Here is a 26,148-nt window from a genome sequence, read left to right on the forward strand (position 1 = left end):
CACCCTTCGTGTTTGAAAACACTTTGGAGGAGTCCTTTCTGGGACACTCAGCTCTTTGCTTGTGTACCTCCCTGAGTTACACTAGCCCTGGGGTGACTGACCTCAAAGTAAAGTCCCTGATGAAAACATTGTGCCCTGGGTCCTTAGCATTTTCTTTTTTCCCTCCTTTTCTTTTCTTTTTAATTAAGTTTATTGGGGTAACATTGGTTAATACAATTATATAATTTTCAGGTGTACATTATCATTTGACATCTGTATATTCTTCTGTGAGTTTACCACCCGAGTCCAATTTTCATCAGCTACCATATATTTGACTCCCTTTACCCCGTCTACCACCCGTTCCTCCCCCAACCCCACTAGTAACCACTAGTCTATAGTCTTCTGGTAACCAGTAGCCTGTAGTCCATATCCATGAGTCTCTGTTTGTTTGTCCTGCTCATATCTCGCTTTTAGGTTTATATCCCACATATAAGTGATATCATGTGATTTTCTACTTTTTCCGTCTGGCTTATTTCGCTTAGCATGATTATCTCGTGGTCCATCCATGTTGTCGCAAATGGATTTCATCTCTTCTTAGGGCTGAGTAATATTCCATTGTATATATGTCCCATAGCTTCTTTAGCCAATCATCTATCGTAGGACACTTCGGTTGCTTCCATGTCCTGGCCATTGTGAATAATGCTGCTATGAACATCGGTGTGGAAATATCTTTGTGGATATGGGTTTTCAAGTCTTTGGGGGTAAATACCCAGTAGAGGGATTGCTGGATCATATGGTAGATCAATTCTTAGTTTTTTGAGGAACCTCCACACTGTTTTCCATAGTGGCTGTACCCATTTGCAGTCCCACCAGCTATATATGAGGGTTCCTTTTTCTATGCATCCTCTCCAACATTTGTTATAACTTGTCCTGTTGATTATAGCTATTCTAACAGGTGTGAGATGATATCGCATTGTGGTTTTGATTTGCACTTCCCTAATAACTAGCGATGTTGAGCATCTTTTCATATATTTGTTGGCCATTTGTATGTCCTCTAGGGAGAAGTGTCTGTTCAGGTTCTCTGCCCATTTTTTGATTCGATCGTTTGTTTTTTTGTTGTTATTGAGTTGTATGAGTTCATCGTATATTTTGGATATTAGGCCCTTATCGGAGGTGTTGCTTGCAAATGTATTTTCCCATTTGGATGGTTGTCTCTTTACCTTGTTGACGATTTATTTTGCCGAGCAGAAGCTTTTTAGTTTGATGTAGTCCCATTCATTTATTTTAGCTTTTACTTCCCTTTCCTTAGCATTTCCTATTTCTGCTTTTTCAAATGTACTTGTCATGGGTTTCCTATTAGTACTTTTAGACTATATTCTTCAGTCACTCAAAACTCCCTGGAGAAAATTTGGAGGACCGAGAAAATATATTACAATACTTGAAACCATAGTCCCATCACCCAGGGACCACCATTACTAATGATCTGTGATCGATCTTTTCTCGGTGGTTTTCTCATCCATAAAGGTGCATTGTAAACACTAGGAGATTCATATCACTTTGTGACTTCAACAAGTTTTATTAAACTCAAAATTTTAGCCTGAGTTATCCTTTCTAAAAATCATTTCAAAACACTTGAGGTTTTTACTCATTTGTCCCCCTAAAATTATGAGTTGTCTCAAAGAGTGAAAATGCTCTATTTCGTAACTGAGATAGCAAGCAGGAATAACCCCTGACTCCTATCTCAAAGGCACATAGCAGGCTGTAACCTTCCTAAGGACAGGAGCTGTATTTTTTACTCAGGTTTTTTTTTTTATTTTCTATTTTATTTCATTCATTCATTTTACTTAACATTGTATTTTCAATGTTTGATAGTTGGGCACGGGGATGGGGAGCATGGCAGAGGGAATGCAGTTAGCATTTATATGATGGCTAAGTGGAGGGCCAGGCGAGGGAGGGCACAAATGGGGGGATCATTTTATGAACATTATCGATGTCTCACCAATGTACTGCATACTTGAAACTAATTTAAGTAAATATATATATATTTTTTTAACAAAGAATTTGATGGTTATTAACTCAGGGAGAAAAAAAAAAGAGGTAGGAAAATCGCCTTCATTCCATTCTTTGTCATTAGTGGAGTATCTGATACCCTGAAGTGTTTCCAGGATGAAAATAGTTTTTTCAATTTGTTATTAGGTAAGCAGTAGGTTCAATAATGACCTGAAAAGTATATCTGTAGCAGTCACAATTATTCATTTTGTAAAGAGGAGAGGGTCTCAACAGGTATTCTTCCTCCTTAACGGAAAAAGTGAGAAATTAACTGTCAGTTAATAGGTTAAGACGAGTTGCAGGAATAGACACATGAACAAAAGCACAACAAATGTATACATACATTCCATACCATACTATAGCATACCTGCAACCCACCTGAATTTTTTGACATAATAAATAGGCTCCATTTAGAATAGAAAAACACTTGAATTTTTTTTGTTTGGTTATTGGCTCTACATCTGTTTTAGAACCATTGTTAATTTTCTTAAAAGTTGGTTATTGGTTAAAAACGTGAGTGAATAAATCTATACCCACATTTTAGATAATTTGCCTTGCAAGGATTCCTCCCAGGTGACACATATTGCCAAATTCCTTTAACCAGAAACATAGGCCAGTGCCTGCATCGTTGTATCCTGAAAACACTGATAATTTTTTAAGGGTTGCTAAGCTGAGAGGCAAAATATGTCATTCTTATTTTAAAATAACATTTTTATTTGTGAGTCAATATCCATTGCCGTATTGAAACTTACGTATTTATTTTTATATCTTCTGCCTATTAAATGGATTGATGAGAATGCATATCAAGAGATTTAATTCATTTTAAAATGAGGACTTGAAAAACTGTTTTTGAAGAACCACATGTCCTATTCAAGCTGTTTTTCAGAGAAGATGGAAGGGAGGGAGGGAATGGGAAGGGGTGAGAGAGACAGAGACAGAGACAGAGACAGAGACAGAGATGGACAGAGAGAGAAGAGAGAGACAGAGAGAAATTGATTGAGACACCTCCAGTATCCCCCTCAAGGTACTTCCTTAACAGAAGCCTGACGGATGGGATACCTAGTAGTCTGTGCAACTCTATGTCTTAACTTACGTGCAAACAGCTACTTTCTGCTTTGGGTTCTCTTCCTGTCTTTCCCTTACATGTGCTACTTCGCACTCAAAACTAGTACGTTATGTAAAACGAATGGAATGCAAACCTGCACACAGCTACTCTCTGCATTAACAAGAGTTTGTATTCCACTGGCTTCATCAACATACCTTTACTAATCCAGGAATCTCCTGCCTAAGGAGATAACGTTTGGAAACAACTTCATTCTGTATTACAGCAAGTATCTGAAAGACACATCGAGTCTCCATCAAAAAGTGCCAAATGACATTTTTCAACCCCAACACTCTTTGAACCCTCCGTCTTAAAAACTTTGCCTTGCAGTGTCCAGGAGGCCGAAACCATGATATCGCGAGTCTTACCCAGTCGTAACCACACCCTGTCCCCACTCTGAAAGATCTGCTTTACAGCAGAGTTCAAAATCTGAATGAACATCTCCCCAGGCCTGCCTCCTCCGAGACACTCCTAAGGCTCTGTCCAGGTAAGGCCCTCCCTGACCAGTGTTAGGCAATACCGTCATCTTTGCTTCTCAAGTTGCTTGGCTGATAGTTGGGAAGTACAGTATATGCTGGGTGTAGTCACCGCTGCTGTACCCAATGCGACAGTGGAATGAGCCTAGATCCTAGGATCATTACCTAAGGATATTTCTGAACCGTGCAGTGACTGAATGACCACAGCTGGATTCGAGAAATCCTTTAGCAGTCTCGGGATTGAAATGTGCAGTAAGGCAAGCAAACAAGTAAAAGAAATAGAGGTGCACCAGTTTAATGTCTGGACATGGGCAAATTCCTTGTGCGCATGACATGAAACCCAGAAGGAGAGGAGGAAGCGACTAATCAAAGCGCGTGTAAAAAGAGGTATTAAAATCCTTAACATCTATTTCTTTCTCGGCCAAATTTTTGAGACACGTTCTCCGCTAAGGGGAACCTGGGGCTGTATGTCCACAAACTTTCTGGAAGCATAGGGAAGATCAATGGGGGGCGGAGAGTAAAAAAATCACATTTCAAGGCTCCCGTTTTATCTCTGGTAGGCTCCGTGGTTTCAAGGCTCCGTGGCCCTGGCGGGAAAACCGCAACCCGCATCCCGGGCACCAAAGTCAGTGTGCATGCCCATTGCTGCACGCGCATAGCAGCCCTTGATGGTTGCAGCCCTTGACGGTTGCTGAGCATGCGCCTTGCTGTCCGCGTGCTGCCAGCCCTGGGGGGCCGGAGGCGGTCGTGTTCCTTCCTGCTTGGTTCGTTCTGGTTGGCGGAGACTCAGCTGGTAGGTCCACAGATCGGTCCTGCAGCGAGTCTAAGCGTGAGGAGAGTGAGGGGAGAGCCGGCGGGCTTCAGTCGGGTCGCGTCTGCTTTCTGTGGCCTCCGAGGAGGAAGGTTGTCGAAGTCGTCGACTTTTTGCTGTCAGGGTCGCGGCCGCCAAGGCCCTTGTAGGCCCGGCGGGACCAGGACAAGGGAGTGTGGTGGGCTGCGGATTGGAGGGGTCAGGTGAAGACGGAGAGAGTGTTGGGGACGTTATCTCACATATCTGGGTCCTAGGGGTACCTGGAACTGCCCAGAGAACACAGAAGCAATCAGAAGCCCTCAGTGGGGCCCTGGGTTCGGGGTGGGCAGGGCAGTTAACGTCAGGGCCTAAAAACCCGAACGCGGTGGGAGCGTACCTTTGTTCCCGAGCGTTGACGTGCACCAAGCATAGTGCCAGGGGTGAAACGGGCCCATGGGTCTGTATGGCAGCAGGTCACCTGTGCCCGTAGTCCAAAGACAGCCACAGGCAGCGCGGAAAGACTGAGCCTTTCTTTGCCCAGAAAACGTTACGTAGGGGGCCATATGGGACTAGGCAGTAGGAGTGTGACAAAAGCAGTAGTCACTCAAGTTTTAAATTTCTAGTAGTAGCTCCTAGAAGTCTTCATGATGTTGAATCTAGTTTTGAAAGCAATCGTCATCATTTTTCACGTGCTTAAGGTGATTTCACTGCCAGCGTGGCCACGACATAAATGGCTTCGCAAGCCCTTGTATTTTGTATGAACGGAGAGCATGTACACTTACACTTACCATGGGACTTATTTTGAACATATTTTCAAAGTTGAAAAGAAAACATAGCCATGCAGTTGTTATAGCTGTCCTCTCAAGTACATTTTCAAAAATCACAATATTCTCCTTCCAGTGGGAAATACGAGTGAGCATGTAAGATCGGGATCCGTACGGTAAATATTGCTAGGAGATCCAGAGTCTTCCGAGCCAGTTGGACTCGTGGTTGTGAGTGCTTTAATATTTAATGTTTTCCGTTACCGGAAATTTATTTTTCTGTACATGTCTATTCCATCGGAGTTTAAAATAGCTTCCGACGTCCTTGTGGTCGGCTCCTGTTGGAGCAGCCACATTCTGGGAAGAGTAAATTCATTTAAGAATAAGTATGTAGAATCATGGTTTTTAAATGTCTTTACACCTATCTGTGATTACGAATGTGTTCTGTATATTTATATCACTGGCATGTGTTAACAACAAAACATTTCATTTGCACATACACACACCCGCCTAGACCCAGCAACTCAGTGATGAACAACCTCAAGAAGAGGAGCCACCATGTGAGAGTCAGGATATTACACCTGATCACGAGAAAGAGGATGAAGGGGCACCTGAGTTTCAAGGTGAGGGAAAGGGAGGAAGAATGCCTGTGGGGTGCAGGGGGTGTGTGTTTGCCCCGTGTATTTTGTGGCATACCATAACTGTTGGAAGGGAAACAGAAAAGTATCTCAAATGTTTGCCGAAAATGGGCTGACTATGTGAACACACTATAGTTTTCAGCCTCTTTCCCTTCTTCACTATAATGACATCTCCCTTTTTCTTTAAGAATTATTTTGTGTGCTTGAAAACTCAGCCCTATTAAATCAGAGAAAAGTGTGTGTCGTTTTAACTACAAAAATGTACATGAGTTTGCTAGTTTAATTTGTTCTCCTTAGAACGTAGTTGGGTGGCCGGCCTCCGTGGTGAATGCGTCAAAAGCGTAAGCAACATTTAAGAGCATGTACAGAGCGCCAAGTTAGCCTATGCTGTAATATCGGAAATAAAGCCCATTTTCAAAGGGATGGTAGTTGCATTTGAAAAAGGAGAAAAGCGAGACTGAGCACTTGACTCATCGAGACATAACTTGTACTTCGTTCCAAGGTTTGTGTTCTTCCTACCATCTCTGTTGCTGTATGAAATAGTGAATGGTTTTGTACAAAATGCTAAATTCTCCAGTGTGTCTGTACGATAACGTAGCGCAGTACTGGCCCCAAATAGATGCATCTCCGTGGAACAGGATAGAGATTCTAGAAAGGAGCTCAGTGAATGATGGCCACTGTTTCCTCTGATTGGTATTTTTGATATGGCAAGCTTGGTAAAAGTAGGATAAGTCAAAATGCTGGCATATAGGTCATTATAGGAATCCGATTTTATATTTTACTTTAAAAGGAGTTTAAATACTTTTAACATTAGGAAACTCCAAAATGTCTTGAAGTTATTAGGACACAGAAATTATATCTTCTAACTGTAGCATTTTTATTAAACACCGGTTGTGAATTATTTACATAATTCAGGACATGCACTGTTTTATCAATTTGCCGTGAAGGCGTTTTCACAATACGACTGACAACACAGTCCATTCATTTCTTTCAGTCCTACTACCTTTATGCTCACTGTAAGACAGAAATTTTGCCGTTTGTTGTTACTTTTGCTACTTACTTCTGAATGAGACGCATGTAGGGAGTGTGAGACATAGAGCCTGTGACCCTAAATATAACTGGTTTTTCTTTTACTTGGAGAACAAAATTTTATTCTAAAAATACATTTCAGTGACAATGAAATACCAAGGGTTTGTTATTATGGTAAGAAGAAAAAAAGTAAGAGGAACTTGCTTAAAATTTTTGTCTGGAAAATACAATATGATCACTGCAATATACTGCCAGCTCCCATTTATCTGCATTTGAATTATTAATTTCATGAGTTATCTAAGGAAATTTTAAAATCACTGATTGAATTCTTCCTAATATTTAGATACGCATCTGGATTGCCTTTATCTTCAAGTAAATACCTGCTCAAGGAATGCAAACAAAATCAAACAGTTGCTTAAGTGAACGTAATTAGGAAGGTAAATTTATGGTTAGGAAATGTGATCCTAAGTAACATATTGCTTTGCATCACCGTTTTTCTCAATTTTTGTTTTTGCATATAACCAAAATACCTGATGGTCTTGACGTACTGGTATTTGACAGTAACCAATTATGCATCTTATTTACAGAGAGCAGACAGCTAAATTATTTCAGACTGAAAGCATGGAGAACTTTAAAGGCACATAACGACATTTAGTACTTCAAAGGTTTTGTTTGTTTGTTTTTTATCTTCAGAGGGCTAAAGAAAGGCGTACTCAAGAAAATTTCAGGCCCGTCTACAAAGTTCTGACTGATTTGAAGTACTGAAATGTCAAGAATGCAGAGGACTAAACAACTTAAATTTAAAAGGCCTCCGTTACTATAAAAATGTATCTGAAGTATAATGTGCAAAGATATGAAAGCAGCGGTTGAAAGCCCAGTTAGGGCTAATTTGGTCATCTACAATTTACCTATCAGCCTACATCTTTTTTCAAACTAAAGTAAACAATGTTTCATAACATTCCTTCCACACTGCATTGTGATACACACATCCTGTCACATTCATATGTTGGACAATTTTTATCTTTCACATTCATCGCATCAGTTGGCCATAATGCACAGTGAGAAGAGATGATTCTTTCATATCAAAATTCTTGACCTAGGGTATTCTCTGTAAACCAAAAGCAGATCACAAAAATTACATTTAGTTTCTAATGCAATTCCTATTAGGACATCTTAGCTCATTTTTAGACTATTAGAAATTGGTGCGATTTACTTTGGCCAATCTGAGATAGAAATAGTATTTACTGTGACTAAATACCCCTTTTGTCTAAACTGGACCCTGAGTGTTCAGTGTTGGAATATAAACTGTAGAACTGGAAGCACTCCATAATGAGTTGGCTAATGTTGGTGTTCCTACAATACTGTGCTTTTTCTTTCCGTTAACATAGTACTTTTGAAAGTGCCTCGTCTTCAGCACGGGAGGAAGAGACGGGGTCCGAAGAATACCCAAGTGAGGAAGCAGGAAATCTCCTGTTTCAAAACTTCATGAAAATGTATTCCACCCATCCTGACGACAGCAGTGCTCACCATGAAGTCCCCGACATGGCACCGTTCCCTGGGGAGACTGGCCAGCCACCTGTGGCAGGCTGATTACATTGTGCTCCTTCATCGTGGAGGGCACAGTGATTTGTCACTTACCCTGGAAATAGATTTGCTTTCCTTATGCCTTTCCAGCACCACCGTCTAATAGCTTACAGAATCCTTTTCTGTTCGCCATAGTGTTAGTGGTTTCCTACACAGTGCTTCTGACCAAAGAAGTCATTTCCCAGGAGAGAAAAAAACAAATGCAGCAATGGGCTAATACCCATGCAGTTCACTGGTCTTATACTATGAAAAAATTACATTTTCTTTACAATTAGTAAGTACTTTCATGGGAGTATACACTGAGTCTTTGTAAATATCTATTGCTCAGCAGTAGGAGATGGGGTCATATAAGTGAGATAAATCGTCACTTTAATTGCGAAGCGGAAAAAGATAATGCCTTAAAATGATATAAAAAATGAAAAAATGATACTAAATAGTGGTATACACATATCATTTTGCTTTAGGAGTTAACCAAAAGAATCCAAACTGAAACCATTAAAAGGAGTTGCTTAAAAATCTTGGATGATTGTTGAGTATAGGGGATCTGTACTTGGGGATTATCACGCTCTTTTCTGTAGTCCATGTGTATTTGAAAATGTTTCAAATAAAACTTTTTTAATTCGAAAAAAAAAGAATATGTTCCAAAATACATTGTTTTAGCATAAAAATGCGCTTTCCCCAGATTTTTCAGTAAAATCGACAGTGCAGGAAAACGCACCATTTTCATCCTGTGGGTTTATGAGCCTGAAGGGAGCTCCACAATCCCTGGCCTGAGAAACATAGCATTAATCTGTAGTTCTCACTATACGGCGTTCTAAGTGTTCTTTTGGAAATTAATATAAGGGGCTTTTATTTTTAAAGTTCCGTGTGTTCACACTACATTAAATATATCTGGATATTGAAAGTAGTTCTACATCTTAAAAATATTCACTATATAATAAATAGCTGAATATAACATAAAGTAATTTCCATTGGTGATGCTATTCTCACAGTTGCAAATAATCTGACTTTTTTTTTTTTTACAGAAAATAAACATTTTTATTTTTTTCCTTTTTGAAATATGAATATAGTTAACAGTTTGGCTGGTATGTAATTCTAGGTTCAAATTAATTCTCTCATAATTTTATATAAAAATGAATCTCTAAAAGATTTATGTGAATTCCATTTTTTAAAAAGAGTATTTTTTTGAGTCGTTTCAAGTTCACAGCAAAATTGGGAGGAAGGTACAGAGATTTCCCTTATACCCCGTGGCCCCACACATGTATAGACGCACCCATTTTCAACACCCGACCCCCCGCCACCAGAGCAGTACATTTGTTACAACTGATGAACCTAACATTAACGCATCGTAATTATCCAAAGTCCATAGTTTATGTTAGGCCTCACTCTTGGTGGTGTACATTCTGTGTTTGAATGAATGCGTATCTACCACTTCAGAATGGTGCAGAGCCGGCATCATCGTACAGCATGTAGCCTTTTCGGATTGGCTTCTTTCACTTAGTAATGTGCATTTAAGTTTCCTCCATGTCTTTTCAGGGCTTGATAGCTCATTTCATTTTAGTGCTGAATAGTATTTCATTGCCTGGATGTATGTATCACATTTTACAAATAAGCTAACTTCTTATCTAATAAGGACTAAGTCTTTAAAACATTATCATGTAAAACACTGCAATTTGCTGAAATTACACAGAGGAAAGCAAGATAATTATATCAACTGGCATCGAAAGCTCAAAAGAAGTTATTAATAAAAATACAGGCTTTCCAGTGGCTGTCTAACAAGGCTAAGCCCAGGCATTGCTTCTGCTTTTATTTGATATCTACTTTTTGGTGGTGGTGATGGCGGGGGGCGGGAGGGTGCATTTGTTTCTATACCAAGTACTGAGCTTTAAAACATAAGTATTGATGCTTTCTGAAGAGACACTTAAACTAAAATTATGCTTAAGACCTGGTTTTCTCGTAAAAATTCTGCTGTGTAGCATTAGTAATCAGGATATGTCCATGAAATTCTTCATGTGAGCAACAAAGACAATCGACATCTTGAGTGCTGTGACAAGCTCCTTATTTGTACAGCCAGGTGGCATCGGTGCCCTTCAGTCATGATGTCTTTCAGTTGTTGGCCCTCTGGGACCAATGCCACAAGAAAATGTGACAGGACTTGGTTTTCTTACTATGTATTTTCTAAAGGTGAATATAACCGATGCATTAAATGTATGTTCCAAATGTTCATTAAGAACCCAAACCAAACCCTTTTTTGCCTTTTGTAATCCTGAGGGATGTTTACGTGTTTATGTAATACATTATAGAGTATATGCATGGCTTGTTTATACTGTTTTCAAAAGGAGAATGTTGTCTTGAACTCGTTGATATGGTTGCATCGATATTGTCATTGGTCCTTGGATTTCCTTGAATGATGGCATCAAGCTCATCAGTGGTTCTATGCCGAATGCTTCCTCTTGAATAATCCATTTTGAATCCAGTGTAAAAACTAGATAAAATTCCCAGTGTTGATGCAATACCACCAACAAAGCTGCCCAAATCAATTTTTGAGCCCATGTTTTCTTTAGAATTTACAGTTGCCGTGTTTGTGACTGATGAAGAAACAGACGTCACGGAGCTGTTGTGGGTTGTAGTCATTGTGGATGTTGATGTCTGCGATATGTTTTATGAAACACTTGTTAATTTGGGTGTAGACTTTAAGGTGGTGGGAGTCAGATTTGTTGAGAGCACCGGTGGTGTCATTTTAGACGAAACTGTGGATTTCGAGGTGGTGACTGTAATATTTTTTGAGACCGAGGAAACTGGAGCTGTTGATGATTTTGCTGTGGGTTTCGAGGTGGTGATTGTCACTAAGGAAACTGGAGTCGTAGATGGTTTCACAGGGATTTTGGAAGATTCATTCAAATGGCTGAAGGGCACATTACCTGTTGGTTTAGTAGTAGGGCTTTCGAAAGTGTGGAAGGAGTCGTGTTTGAAGATCCCAGAGAGTCTTCACCGTCACGGAAGCCTTCGGCAGCTCTAGCAAGAAGGGCGAGACTTTACCAAGTCTAGAGCCCATTGACATGCCAAAAGCGGGTATGTCATACGATAAGAATGCAATTTATGCATTTTCCATTTTCCACAACTGTATCTTTAATAATATAGAGGTAACATTACCCTTACTTTAATAATAGAGTTCACATGTAAAGATTCTGTGAGAGGTCGTTCAGAACCCAGATGCCCGAATGCCTAACTCATAGATTATCGGAGATGGAAAGAAATCGGGTCAAAGCTATAGGGAATTATGTCTTCTGAAAACATTTCTTTCTTCTGAGCATGTGTACTTTAAGCAGCTGCTAACAATTTTCAGACTCTTTTATAATTTCTTCTTTTAACAAATACAGAAAGCAGTTGAAGTAATTACCAGTTTGTATGAAATACGCTGAGGTACTGAAGTAGTTTCTAGTGCCAGCTTTAATATAATCTGTGTGATTCTGGTAGAAGTTCTAAACTTGCTAACTGATGTTTATTCTCTGCCCTCACCCTCAAGTCTTTGGCGGAGTCAGTTCCTGGAGATCAGCTTCCGGGTCAGGCCCTTAAAAAAAAAAGTTATCAATTTCAGCGGCAAACATACTTCAGTGGATTACTCAGGAATTAGTAAGGTTACAGTCCTTGATTTCTATGAATAGTGAATTCAGATCAGATATATAAAAAGCATTTTCAGTGCAGATTTTTGTGTTCTCTAGTTCAGTTGTCTGTAATACATAGAACACAGAGATACTCTGTTGTCCGTGACTTATTCATCATAACTTACCATCTTGAGTCACATTTTAAGATTTCATCGCAACTTAAGAAAATGAGTCAACACTCCACTAGATGTTCCTTTTTTTTTTTTGTATAGGGACCTGGATACTTGTTCTTTGATTCTGCCAAATTCTGAATTCTTCTGGCTCTGGGAAAACAATTATGTTTTAAATCCTTTCCCAAAAAAGAGCCTCAAGTTATAAAATGGTAAGGCTTGTCTAGTTCCCAGTTTCTAGGTCTGATCTAGTAGAGAGAATGCAGGCCGTCACTGATGTCATGGCGGGTGTGAGTTAGATAGCCCTGCTAAGCACGCTCACTGTCTCCACTGTCGTCCTTGATGAGCTAGTGTCCCTCATGAAAATATGGACACTATGATATTATCACCTCTAACCATATCAAAAGTGGCATAGTATATATAAGGTTCTGCCTTCAAAAATCAATCGGTCACATTCGAAGTTGAAAGAGTGCAACCTGAATAATTTCTGAGTAATCAACTTCGGGATGTTTTCTGTTCCAATTGATAACCTTTGTGTTTTTGTTTGTTTGTTTGTTTGTTTGTTTGTTTATCAGGGCCTGACGCGGAACCTGATCTCCAGATCCTGACTCAGCTGAACATTGGGGATGAGGGCAGAGATGGACCGGATGTCAAGGAAGCTGTCTTACCAAAAGCAGATTCCATTTATATGCCAGAAGCAAGTATGTTATGCATATGCATTAAGAATGCAGTGTTGTCTACGGCCATGCTACCCTGAACAAGCCCGATCACATCCGATCTCGGAAGCTAAGCAGGGTCGCGCCTGGTTAGTACTTGGATGGGAGACCACCTAGGTGCTGTAGGCGTCAAAAATAAAAAACTAAAAAAATAAGGGATTGTAAGCTGACAAGGTCCTTGCAATCTGTGAGGTCAACCAAGGGTTGCCTCGCCTAAAAAAAAAAAAAAAAAAGCAATGTTTATGTTTTCCAGATTGGTGACCATTCATTACAAGAGCTTCTGAATATCAAAGCAGCTCTTTATGTTTTAGGAAGAAATTACCCTCCATTCGACTCCTTAACCTTTTTACTCTACATTGCTGGGCATGTTCATTAGACTATTAACGTTTAGAGAGCGTTCAGACTTCCTTTAGGAATCTATTAAACATGGCTCAAATGTAGCCATGGGACTATCATAGCTTTTTAGTACATATGTTATTAAATAAATAATGAATTGCAAGACAATTCAATTTCAGAATTAAAAAAAAAATTACAAAAGGGTAAACCGAAGGGATGGGATTCAAGGTATATAATAAGAGTATAAATCTTGAGGAAGAGGAAACATAATACAACTAATAAATGAGAAAAACGGCTCTCTTTAAAGATATTTGTGAAGAAATTAAATATTGGACATAAGGACACTGAAAAAGTTTTGTGAAGCATATCTGTTATTTACATAATCTTGACAAGAAACAGAAGAAGGCCAAGATACACAGTAGGGAATATGAGCAAGACACAAACAGATATTGAGGATTTTATGTAATCGGAAGTGAGTACGTTTTTAAATTCTACATAATCTTTTCAAAATATGGATGAAATGATTAATATACTAGGAAAGCACATATTATTTAATATATCCCAGTCGTACCTGAACATGTAAACATGCCAGAGATCATGGGAAGACTTTGGAAATTGATCAGAGGTGTCCCTCAAACACTCTTATTTTAGTTATTAACATGGTAGTGTGTACTGGGAAGTTGATGATAATAGATGTTCAAGCATTCTCACCGCAAGAAATAAATGTTAACCATGTGAGGCGATGGATGTGTTACTTACTTGTGTTTTTCTTGGGAATCATTCCACAATGTGTACATACGTTGAATCGCCGTGTTTTATACTTTAAATATACACAATTATATTTCTTAACTATTCCTCAATAAAGATTGTCAAAAGCACTTACTTTGGAAACAGTGCTTACATTCTAGGTGTCTTTCTCCTTTTTTCATTCTATCTTTTCTTCTCACTCCTCTCTCCCTGCATTCCTTTTTATTTTTTTCTAGCCATGACATGTTTGTGGCATATATGTGGTTCGCATCTTAATGTCAAAAATGATGGTCATGACTCAACACTAGTGTGACCATATAATTTATAATACAAACTGAAACACTTTCAAGTGTGTATAAGGCATTATTCATAATTACACTAGGACTACGGTTGAACTAGAGGACATATTGTTACCGTACTTAAGCAGATAAGGGCTAAACTAGCCCAAAGAAACATTTGTACATTTCTGCACCATAGGGAAAAAGCAAAAGTAGTACTGGCCTTTCTATTTACTTTACTCAAGCAGTAACAAATGTGACATGACTGTTGTAGCCAATTCATGTACGGAAAATTATGCCAAGTGAAAGCATTTAAATGATATTCTCTTGTAAATGTCTTTTGTTTCTTAGGTTTTTTTGCGGGGGGGTGCTGCCTGTTGCTTGTATTTTTAGTAAATGTATACACAATTTTTACCTTCTTTTTAAAACTTACTTTATCAGGTTCAGTTCACTTTTTATGTTCTGATTGGGAACCGCCTTTTTCTTTCCTTGTAGCAGTAGAAAGAGTGGTGTGTTTTAAAAAAAGTTGGTGAAATACGTGTTTGGAAGTCTGCGTTATAAAACCAAAACCGTAGTGTTCTTCGTATGCCTCTAACGTAACCGAAATCAGATTCTGCTAAGTAATGTTCCCACCTGTTATGTTTATCTCACAGGAGAAGGGCAACCACAGGACTAAAGGAAGAGGAGCTGAAACCACGCAAACTGTTCCGTGAGATGTCGGACTGTTAAAAGTCTCTCATTAAAGTTTTACGGCTTTCTCCAAAAAGTCTCGTGAATCTTTTGTTAAATTTCTTCCCGATTGTTTGATACTCTTGAAAATCATATCATTTTCTGAAATTTTATTGTCTGATGGAGCTGGTACATACAGATGTATTTCAACGTTGATAGTCTGTCCAGCAACCTTGCTCGATCTGCTTATTAATTCCAAAGTGTTATGTCTCGATCCTTTTTGTTTTCCAACATGCACAATCCTATCATTTTTGAATACTAGCAGTTTCTTCTGCTGTTTTAAACCTTAGGCCTTTTCTTTTCCCCTTGTTCTCATTTTACAACATTGGACAGAGCCACCCAGTACACTGTTAAGAGAACCGGTAAGAGGGGACCACCCTTGTCTTATTCCTGATAGGAGATGGAGAATTGTTAACCTTTCACCATGTTTACTGTGAAGTAACGGGAAGTCCCTTTCTAATCCTAGATTTGCTGAGAATCTGTATCTTGATTATAGTTGACTTTCATCAAACGCTTGCGTATTTATTGAGATAATTATAGGGTTCCTTTATCCCATAATCTGTTAATGTGGTGAATGACGTAGATAAGTTCCTATATTTAAACAAACCTTCATTCTTAGGGAAGGAAATTGGTTGTGATAGATTATCTTTGTGAATAATCTACATCTTACAAATTTGTTTAGGATGTTTCTGTATGACCTCATGAGTGACATTAGCCTATACTTTTATTTCACACACTCTCTTTTTCGGACTTTGGTACCTAGGTCACACTAGATTCATACGATGAATTGGTATATAAAACCTAGTGTCTGGAACGGAAGTCTCTGTAAGGCTGGGAGGAATGTAGCACTAGGCTGTCGCATGTTCAGCTGTTTCCAGATTGCATCTCTCTCTCGCTTGCTCTCTCGCACTCGTTCTCCTTTTTTTCGGTTTATTTTATTTTATTTTATTTTTTATTGCACCCTACTTACAGGGCAGGGACCAAACGGGATCCCCCAGGTCCCCATCACTTCAGCCTTTGTGAGGTGCCCATCTTCCCTGCAAGATACCTGTCCCGATGCTGTCACTCTGAAGGCAACCTGCTCCTTTTTCCATGCTGATATCATCTACACACAGTAAAAATCATGGTTCTATTAGCTTGCCTGGGTAATTTTGATCTCTGCTACGTGGTTGTGAATGGGCTGACCAAACCCTCAGCTGTGTACAGTTATGACCATTTTTTTTTTTTAGGTTTCTAATTACAGAGTAAAATTGACATTCTGGAAGGTACTGTTGTATGGGATTTAACAAATGTATATATTCATGTAGGCAGCAATGTAATCAATATGATGAACTTTCATGTCACCCCCAAGTGCTCCCTGAGTTCTCACTGCTGCCCCTGTATAGTCACTTCCTTACCCCTCCCCTAAGGCCTGGCAGCCCCTGATCTGTTCTCTGTTAATATAATTTTTTCAAGCATATCATATAAATGGAATAATACAGCCTGTGATGTTCTGAGACTCCTTCGCTCAGCACAATGCATTTGAGTTTCATCCAAGTCGTTGAATGTGTCAGTAGTTCATTCTTTTTCTTGCTGAAAAATACTCCATTGTATGGCGGTACCAAATTTTGTTTCAAAGAATCTTTATATGTGATCTCTTATTTAAAAAGAAGTAATGCTATCGCTACATTATTAATGATGTAATGGTAAAAGACGGAAAAAAAATGTACGTTGCACTCTTATTAGACGACATACCTACTTCTGCCACTTCAATGGGCTTTCGAATTGGTAAAATCTCACCCTGGATATCAGGACCCTTTCTGCCTTCCCCTTCAGTCTTTGGTAGAGCCAGTTCCTGGAGATCAGCTTCCACGTCAGGCCCTTAATAAAAAGGTTATCAATGTGAGTGGCAAACCATCATAAGTGGGTTACTCAGTAATTAATAAGGTTTCAGTCTTTCACCTTCAAACATTATCAGTTAATGTTTCAAGGCAGAAACGATTACTATGCCGCATTCTATATAGCTGGAGGTGATTCTGCCATAATGTCTACATGTGTATTAGCAACAGTAACTCCCTAAGAGTGCCACGGGTGACAGGGAGCATGCATATTGTAGGAATGTTACTCACAGCCGCCTGAGCATCGGTGACTGCATGCACATTCTCAACTTAATTAGACACAGAAAAGAGAAACTAGACTATTTCTGGCCATTTCCTGACTCACTCAGTTCAGGTTTCAGTGGGGAAACGACCAAGTGTAATTATTTTCTAAAGCCAGAAGTCAGATTTTGACAAAAGTTAAGAACAGATATCCATGTATAAAAAGAAACACCAAGTGGACTCCTGACTCATTATTTTAGTAGCAATAAAATTTCAAATCAGATGGTGAAATCTGACGGAAGATAATATTTTACCTTAGTAGCAATGAAAATCTCAATTCAGATGGTGAAATTTGACAGAAGAAAACATTTCATGATGAAAAAAACGTCACGATAAACGTCATACAGAATATCTTTGTACACTCTGTATTCTGTCCAAGAGAACCAGAAGTGGAAAATACCTGTACTGAAATATTTTTTTTTAAATCTCTGATGTGCTTTCACTATTTACAAGAGTAAAGATAAGTTTATAAGTTAAGGGATTCTCCCAGCAGATCACTTAAAGAATATTCAAGCTGGTACTAACACCTACTTCAGTGCCTCAGCTAGTCACACACACCGATAATTATTTCAAGTGCTTACTGTATTGTTTATAGTAGGAATTATTTAAAATTTGAAAATTACTTCCTCTTGGTTAAAGTCCATATACTCATAAGTAAAGAAACTTTTGCATACTTTATAATTCAATGAGGCTTTGACCCAACCTGTTTCTCCACACATAGACTACAAGTCAGCCATTTAAGCTCTGAACTACCATTCCAAAATCTTTAAATGTGTGTTCTATTAAAGTTACAGTATGTTATCTCTATATCGTTCAGGATAGACTTGGGGAAAACAGTAACGCCATAAATTGTATTCTTATGTGTGACATACCAGCTTCTGCTTTTGGTAAGTCAGCGTTCTTGACATCCGGTCTGTGTCTGCCCTCATCCACAATGTTTATCTGAGCCAGGTCCTGGAGATCTGCTTCTGCGCCAGGCCCTTAAAAAAATGGCGATCGCGAACTGGACCCCTACATATGGTGTCTACAAAACACTCACTTCAGATGAAAAGACAGACACTGACTAAAAGGAAGGGGATGGAAAATGGTATTGCCTTGATAGACCTAGAAGTTACTGCGCTGAATGAAATAAGTCAGATAGAGAAAGAGAAATATCACATGATTTCATGTACATGTGGAATATAAAGAACAAAATAAACCACAATAATGACAATGGAAATAAACTCAAAGATACAGAGAATATTTTGAGGACTACTAGACGGAAGGGGAAGGCGAATAAGGGCAAAGGGATTAAGAAGAACAAGTAGATAGTTACAAAATTGACATGGAAATATAAAGTGTAGCATAAGGAAAATGGATAACAGTGTTGTAATAAATATGTAAAGGGCAAGAGGGGTTCTACATTTAGTAGGGTGATCACTTTGTGAATTATATAGATCTCTAGTCACTATGCTGTACAACAGAAACTAATGTATTATTGTATGCCAAATATAACTGAAATAAAATCTCATTGAATTGTACAACATAAATACGAGTAACTAATTGTCTGTTATGCTTCTATAAATCTGGAAAAAAAGATAATGTCATCGTTTTTATTATTCTTGGACTAACTGCAGGGTTTGTGTTTCAGCTGGCTGGGACCGAAGATTAGAGAGGTGTGTCAGGTGGAAGCATGTCATATCGTTTCCTTGAGAATGCACATGAGTAAAGTTTTTGAGAGAGATAACTGAACCCAAATATGATATAATAAAATGATGCTTTTGGGAAAAAAAAACAAAAGTGGATTATTTTGAGCTGTAGAGAGGGGATATATATAAGAAAATCATAAACTTCATTCCGTTGTTATACAGTATAAAAGCCTGTAGTCTAGTGTGATAAAAAGTGTAACTCAAAGCCGAACTTCACATCTTTGTTTTCCTGTAGTGTGAAAACATATATCAAATGATGATGTTAATGTAAAGAACACTCCTACAGTTCCTGTATATCACTATAGTCTAAAGAGTAGAGCATCAGCTCTATCGAAGGAACCTGAGGTCTACACCATAGATAGTCTTGTAATTATAAATAAAATTTAATTTACTGAAGGATTTACTGAGAGCATCCGTTGCCCTATAACAAAGCTGACAGTGGTAGCATCAATCCCTTACTACAATAACACGAAAATTATTATATGCGAATTACTATTTCCATTTAGGTGTAAAGGCCCTACTTGTAACTTTCCATAAACGAGGCCAATTCAGAAGAAAGTGGTAAGAATAATAGCAAATTAGTAGTGATAAACAGCAAAATGTCTGTCTTTCAGTGAGAATAAAGGAAGGAGGGTGGAAAGAAATGAGTAAACTCTTGTTATTCACATTGGAGACACTTCTCCCTGGCAAACTGCTAAAATGATCTCTGGCCTGAATTATGTAAATAATTCACTACCAGCGATTGATGAAAATACTAGATGGTTAGAAAAATAAGTTCAGCTTTATAATCATTGAAAAATCCTTTGGATTTTCCTAAACCTAAAATTATTTCAACTCTTATAAAGGTCACTTTAAAAATCACGATCCACTTGGAGGGTACTAGAAGAATTGGGGGGACCAAATCATGTCTGAATTTATATGTCTAACCGCTATGCTGATATAAAATATTATTAAATGTCAACTGTAATTGAAAAATAAAAAAAAATACCATACTTTCCAATTACCTATGAGGCAGTATTCTGAATTATCCAACTTTTACCAAATTTACCATATCAAAATACCAATCAAAGGAAACAGTGACCACCATTCACTGAACCCCTTGCCAGGGTCTCTATCCTGGTCCACTGGACTGTATCTATTCCTGGGCCAGTACTGAAATACTTTACTGTAGAGACACACTTGCGAATGTAGCATTTTAGGAAAAAACATTCACTATTTCGTATACATAACACAGATGCTACGAAGAACACTAACCTCGAAATGAAGTATGAACTAGGTCTCGATGAGTCCAAGGCTCGGCCACAGCTTTCTCCATTATAAAATGGGACTATCATCATACGCAAATAGGCTTTATTCTAGGCGTTACAAGATGCGCAGACCTGGCAATCTGCCCCGCTTTAAAAAATTACTCATGTTGTTGATGCAATGACTTAGGGGGCACACAACCACATTCTAAGAAGAACAAATAGAACTAGCAAACTAATGGACATTTTTTGAAGTTAAAATGACATGTAGTTTCCACTGATTTAGCAAGGGAACTCCTTTGGAGCACACGAGATAAAATTTGGATGGGGAAAACTCATTATAGTGAAGGGATTCAACAAGCTGGAAACCTTATTCTGCCAAAAATTTCAGCCCATTTTCAGAAAATGTTTCAGATATTTTTCTATGTTTTCTTTGCAACAACAGTCATGTTATGCCACAATTCTTGAGCTACAAGTACACCCCCTTTCTCCCACAGGCATTCTTCTTTCTTCTCCCTCACCTTCAATCTCAGGTGGGCCTTCATCTTCTTTCTCTTGATCAGGTGTAATTTCGTGACTCTCAGTTGGCAGCTCCTTTCGCTCAGGTTTTTCATCACTGGGTTCCTGGGCCTACGGGTGTATATGTGTGGGTGCAAAAGAAAAAGTTTTCTTATTAATGCATGCCAGTGATAAAAATATACAGAATACACAGATAGGTAGATGATAGATAGATAGATTAATAAGTATATAGACATTTAGGAAAACATGATTCTAGATCATTGTCCTTAACGGATGTACTCTTCCCAGAGTGTGGCTAGTCCAAGAGGAGTAGCGCACAAGGCCTTCGGAAGCTATTTTAAACTCCGATGGGATGCATGTATGCAGTCTGTTGTTAATAGCAATGAGAAAGAAGTCATAGGGGGTATTTCCACTGGCAAGACCACAATGTAATCCTCCAGGATGAAAGTTCCTTACGAAAGTTTCTTTCCTAAGGACTCACCCAGGATCAATGTTTCCTTCCATTACTGAACACGGAAACTCCTCTCACTGTACCTAATTTCGTTGAAAAGGACTTTCAGAAAAATAAAATTTCTGGTAAGAGGAACATGAAATAGTAAAGCACTCACGACCACAGGTCCAACTGGCTCGGAAGGCTCTTGCTCTTCTGGTATTGTTTTCCACAGGGATGTCCATCTTACACGCTTCTTCATATTTCACACTGAAAGGAGAACATTGTGATTTGGATAATGTATTTAAAGGGATAGTTATATATGACCACTTCCACAGCCAAAAATGATTTGTAATTAAAAAAAAAAGAAAGAAAATACTTGCAAAAATGGTCTCAAGTTATGTATAACTATACATACTTTCCAACTACACTCATTAGGGCTGTTTCCAAAGCCATTTATGTCATGTTCTAGTTGGCAGAGACATGGACTCAAGGTACACAGCAAGGCAGAAGACTTTTGTGATGAACTTTGATTTTACAACTGGAGTCCCCATAATGAACACGTTTACAAAAATGACACTAGAAATTGAAAACCTGAGTGACTAATGTTTTTGTCACACTCCCGATGACAAGTCCTATTTCGTCCCCGACATAACGTTTTCTGGGCAAATAAAGGCTGTCTTTCTGCACTCGGACTACAGGCACAGGTGACTAGCTGCCATGCAGACTATGGGCCCACTTCACCGCTGGCACTCCGTTTGGTGCACGTAAACACTCGGGAACAATGGTATGGTCCTACCGCGTTCGAGTTTTTAGGCCCTGCCATTACTGCCCACCCCGCCCTGAGCCCAAGGCCCATCCGTGGGCTCCTGACCGCTTCTGTGCTCTCTGGGCAGTTCCAGGTGCCCCTAGGACCCAGAAACCTGAGATAATGTCCCCAATTCTCTCCCCATCTTCACCTGAACCCTCCACTCTGCGGCCCACCGTCCTCCCTTGTCCTGGTCCCGCCAGGCCTACAACGGCCTTGGCGGCCGAGACCCTGACAGGAGAAAGTCAATGACCTCGAGGACTTTCCTCCTCGGAGGCCACAGGAAGCAGCCCTGACCCGACTGAAGCCCGCCGGCTCTCCCCTCACTCTCTTCACGCTTAGACTCGGGGCAGGACGGATCTGTGGACCTACCAGCTGAGTCTCCGCCAACCAGAACGAACCAAGCAGGAAGGAACACGACCGCCTCTGGCCCCTCTGTGCTGTCAGCACGCGCACAGCAAGGCGCATGCTCAGCAACGGTCAAGGGCTGCAATGGGCGTGCGCAGCAATGGGCGTGCGCAACAATGGGCGTGCGCAGCAATGGGCATGCGCACTGACTTCGGTGCCTGGTGTGAGGATTCAGATTTTCCTGCCAAGGCCCTAGAGCATTGAAACCAAGATGTCTACCGTAGACGAAAGAGGGTCCTTGAAGTTCCATTTTCCTCCCCCAACCCACCTATCAATCTTTCCTATGCTTCCAGAAAGTTCGTGAACATACAACTCTAGATTACCTTTAGCGGAGAATGTGTACATATAAAGGCTTTTAATACCTCTTTTTACACGAGCTTTGATTAATTGCTTCTTTCTCTCATTCTGGGTTTTGTGTCATGAGTACAAGGCATTTGCTCATGTAATTTAAACTGGTTCGCCTCTATTTCCTTTATTTCTTTTTTTGCTTGCCTTTTTGTACATTTCAATACAAGACTGCTGCCTGAATTCTCTGAATCCACCTCTGGTCATTCAGTCAGTGCATGTTTCAGAGCTTCCCTTAGATAATGATCCTATAATCTAGCCTCAATCCACTCTCGCACTGGGTATGACAGTGGTGACTGTGCTCATCATGTACTGTAATTCTCCAATATCAGCCAAGCAACTTGACAAGCAAAGATGACAGTACTGTCTAACACTGTCATGGAGAGCCTTGCCTGGACAGAGCCTCTAGAGTGTCTTGGAGGAGGAACGCCAGGGGAGATGTTTATTTAGATTTTGATATCTCGGGTAAAGCAGGTCTTTCAGAGTTGGGGCAGGATGTGAGTCGTGATATCATGATTCAGGCTTGTGGACACCGTAAGGCAAAGTTATTAAGACAGAGTATTCAAAGAGTATCGAGGTCAAAAATGTCATTTGACACTTTTTAATGAAGACTCGACGTGTCTCTTCAGTAGCTGCTGTAATAAAAGATGAAGTTATTTGCAGCTCTTATCTTTTTAGGCAGGAGACTCCTATAGTAGTAAAAGTATGTCGATGAAGCCAGTGGAATATAAACTCTTGTTAATGTAGACAGTAGCAGTGTGCACATACCTGTTTCAATAATTTTACATAATTTGTGTGGGATATGGCATATGTAAGGGACAGACAAGAAGAAGACCCAAATCAGAAAGTTGCTTTTTTAAAGGAATTTAAGATATACTGTTGCAAAGACTACTATGTATCGCATCCATGATGTTCTTTTAAGGAAATTCCTTGAGTGGGATATTGTAGGTTTCTCAAATCATTCTCTCTCTCCTCTCTCTCTCTCTCTCATTCTCTCTCTCTCCCTCCCTCCCTCCAATCTTTCTCTCTCATTCTCTGTCTCTCTTTCTCCGTATCTGTCTTTCCCTGTCTCTGTCTCACCCTCTCCCCATCCCTCCCTCCATTTTTACTTTTTCTGTCCCTCCCATCTTCTCTAAAAGGCAGCTTGAGTGTGAATTGTTAATCTTTAATAAAAAATTTTAAGAATTTGATCAGTCATAATTCTGCTCTTTTATTTAGCTTGCGTTTTATGGTTTTTATCTTTCTCATCAAGGACAGTATTATTACCAAATTTTACTTAATTTCTCTTAACACCCGTTTGTCATGTACGGCATTCAAGAATTCTCAAGGAAAGGGAGACAGTGATTTGTAGGTTTAGAGTTTCTGTGAGAACCTAACCTCCTAACAGTCTAGTTCAGGCCATCGGATGACAGGACAACTGTGCATCGTGAGGACCTGATCTTTGATTATTCCTGAACTGTTCCCCTCCACTTCAGAGGGCAGACTTCATTCTGATGCCGATATTTAGCTTTCTCCCACCATTCCTGTGGGAAATAACCACTGGCCCACTTGATATGGAGCCATAATGGGATTTGGATGGAAGCAAGTTGTGAAGTAGCTCTGGTGATGCACAGAAAGCAGCAAAGCTATGAAAGGCACTATCGAGACAAGAAGAATTGCTTGATACCTGAATCCAGGAGCTCTGTCTGGGCTTCTGAGAAATGAGTTAGGAATGGGACTGCCAGCAGCTCCTCTACCTGTGAGAGCACTGCAATCAAGCACATTGACCAAAGCCTCCTTTCCCTCAAGCAGAAGAAATCTGAAGACATTTTTAAAATTTTATTTCATTATTAGTTTAAAGTATACAGTACATTATTTAGACATTCATATAGTGTCTAAACGACACCCCTGTTCACTCTTTCTCTCCTCTATCTCTACAATTTGACATTATTTCCACAGATTTTGAGCAGCTGCCATTTTCTGGAGGCCCATAAACAGTTGGCTCTCAGCTCAGACTGCTTGGTGGTTGAGGTCAAATTCTTTCTTACTTATCATGTGAAATGCACCTCTCACACCTGCCCCATAAGATGGGAACACAGTGGGAGATGGGGTCCTTTTGCTACAGTACTGCAAAGCATGACATTTGGCTGAGCCCCAGCTCAGGCTCAGTTTCCTCAGGGTGCAAAGGAAATAAGAGGCATAGGAACCTGCTCACCCTTTTGCCTGTGAGTTCTTTTGTGGATCAAGAGACAGAGGTCATGTGCAATGTAGACACCGTTATCTGAACTTTCATGTGAAGCTTTGCAGATGGAGCTGACCATTGATCAGTAATTAGAAATAATTTGGTAGTCGTAGTGGCCCTTGTCACAGATGACATTTTTCTCTGAAAATACTGAATTTCCAAGGATGAGGACCGTATGGGGATTCTCACGTGTATCTGTTCCATGTACTTCCATAGCAACATTTGTTAGTTATTGTGGATGTTCTGTGAAAAGACTTTCTTGTTCATAAAACAGTGGTTTGTATTCATAAGAGGTCAGAAGATTAATTTTGTAGGCCAGGAACTCTGTTTTGAAAGAATGAGAAAACATGAAAAAAGAAATACTAGCCTGAGCAACACCTAAAATATGAAAATATACTCCATACATGTACGTGCACGTATGTATTGATATGTCTTTTGAATTCTGTGCAAAATGTGTATTTCTCACACATAGTAATAAAACGACTGAACGTTGCTACTTTAGAGGGTATCAGTCACATGCCTAGAAACCATTTCTTCAGCTGTGTACGAGGAAATGGATTACACGTGCTCAGAAGTATTTCACCCACGTCAGGAGCATTCTTCACAGTTCTTGAACTATCTCTCAATGTTTTTTTTACCTTGGTTCGGTTTTTCCGTGGGCTCTTGACCCTCAGCAACCTCCATTGTGGAATCTTTAAGTTGTGAGAAGAGTGATGTGAATAGCGGTGGGCCTTTGTTCATCACCATTATTTTAAGGCCCAGATCGCTTTCCTGCTGTGACTTTCTACAGCTACAGCTGTGAGGCTTCTTCCTGTCTCTGACTCTGCACTGGTCTGATGTTCCCTTGACTGTTCTCTTTTTTCCCACTTTACTGTGGAGCCTTTCTTATGGTTGCTATTGTGTATTTAAATAGCATCCAGTGACAGTGCCAACAGTGGTGCTCATGGTTGACCGTATTACGCATATTCCATATATTTTCAAGCATGGTTATGTCTTCTTAATGACTTTCCCTTAAGGGACATGGAGAAGTTCAATGCGATTAAATATCATGTTCAACGTCAGATTTTACTCGGCAATCATCCCAAGGAATTTCTAATCAAACCAATAGTTGTTACACTTGAGCAGTTACATCAGCACAAACTCGTATTAGAAGCTAGGACCTTTGGAATGTAATTAAGCCATAGAGTGGAACCCTCAGGAATTCGGGATCAGTGCCCTTCCAAAGGGACCCCACGTAGCACTCCCAATCCCTTTCAACTGTTTGAGGAAGATATGATAACTTTCTGCAACGCAGAGGAAGGTGCTCACCAGAACTCGACCATGCTCCACCCTGATCTTGGTCTTTCATTCTCCAGGCC

At 39.6% G+C, this 26,148-nt stretch overlaps 1 protein-coding gene, 1 long non-coding RNA gene and 1 pseudogene across 3 annotated transcripts; 1 reads left to right on the forward strand and 2 right to left on the reverse strand.

Annotated features, from left to right (window-relative positions):
- Nucleotides 1-9,976: 9,976 nt before the first annotated feature.
- LOC120612183 (porimin-like) lies at nt 9,977-12,188 on the reverse strand (annotated as a pseudogene).
- A 185-nt stretch (nt 12,189-12,373) lies between these two features.
- LOC120612182 (uncharacterized) lies at nt 12,374-15,026 on the forward strand. Its single transcript, XR_005655378.1, has 3 exons — nt 12,374-12,395; nt 12,759-12,884; nt 14,914-15,026. It is a non-coding gene; the product is annotated as an uncharacterized LOC120612182 (long non-coding RNA).
- A 1,570-nt stretch (nt 15,027-16,596) lies between these two features.
- Nucleotides 16,597-26,142, reverse strand: LOC120612181 (putative G antigen family E member 3). 2 transcript variants are annotated; one of them, XM_039874657.1, is made up of 5 exons: nt 24,764-26,142; nt 21,187-21,278; nt 20,581-20,689; nt 18,000-18,107; nt 16,597-16,849 (listed from the first exon to the last, which is right to left on the reverse strand). In XM_039874657.1, exons 2-5 carry the CDS (start codon nt 21,268-21,270, stop codon nt 16,653-16,655), a joined length of 498 nt encoding a protein of 165 aa, XP_039730591.1. In that variant the 5' UTR covers nt 21,271-21,278; nt 24,764-26,142; the 3' UTR covers nt 16,597-16,652. The 2 variants fall into 2 exon arrangements, with proteins under 2 accessions (XP_039730591.1, XP_039730592.1); XM_039874658.1 differs by lacking the exon at nt 24,764-26,142 and adding an exon at nt 24,236-24,257.
- Nucleotides 26,143-26,148: the final 6 nt, after the last annotated feature.

The sequence above is a fragment of the Pteropus medius genome, unplaced genomic scaffold (assembly GCF_902729225.1).
Source record: "Pteropus medius unplaced genomic scaffold, Ma_sr-lr_union100, whole genome shotgun sequence".
Taxonomy (NCBI): Eukaryota; Metazoa; Chordata; class Mammalia; order Chiroptera; family Pteropodidae; genus Pteropus; species Pteropus medius.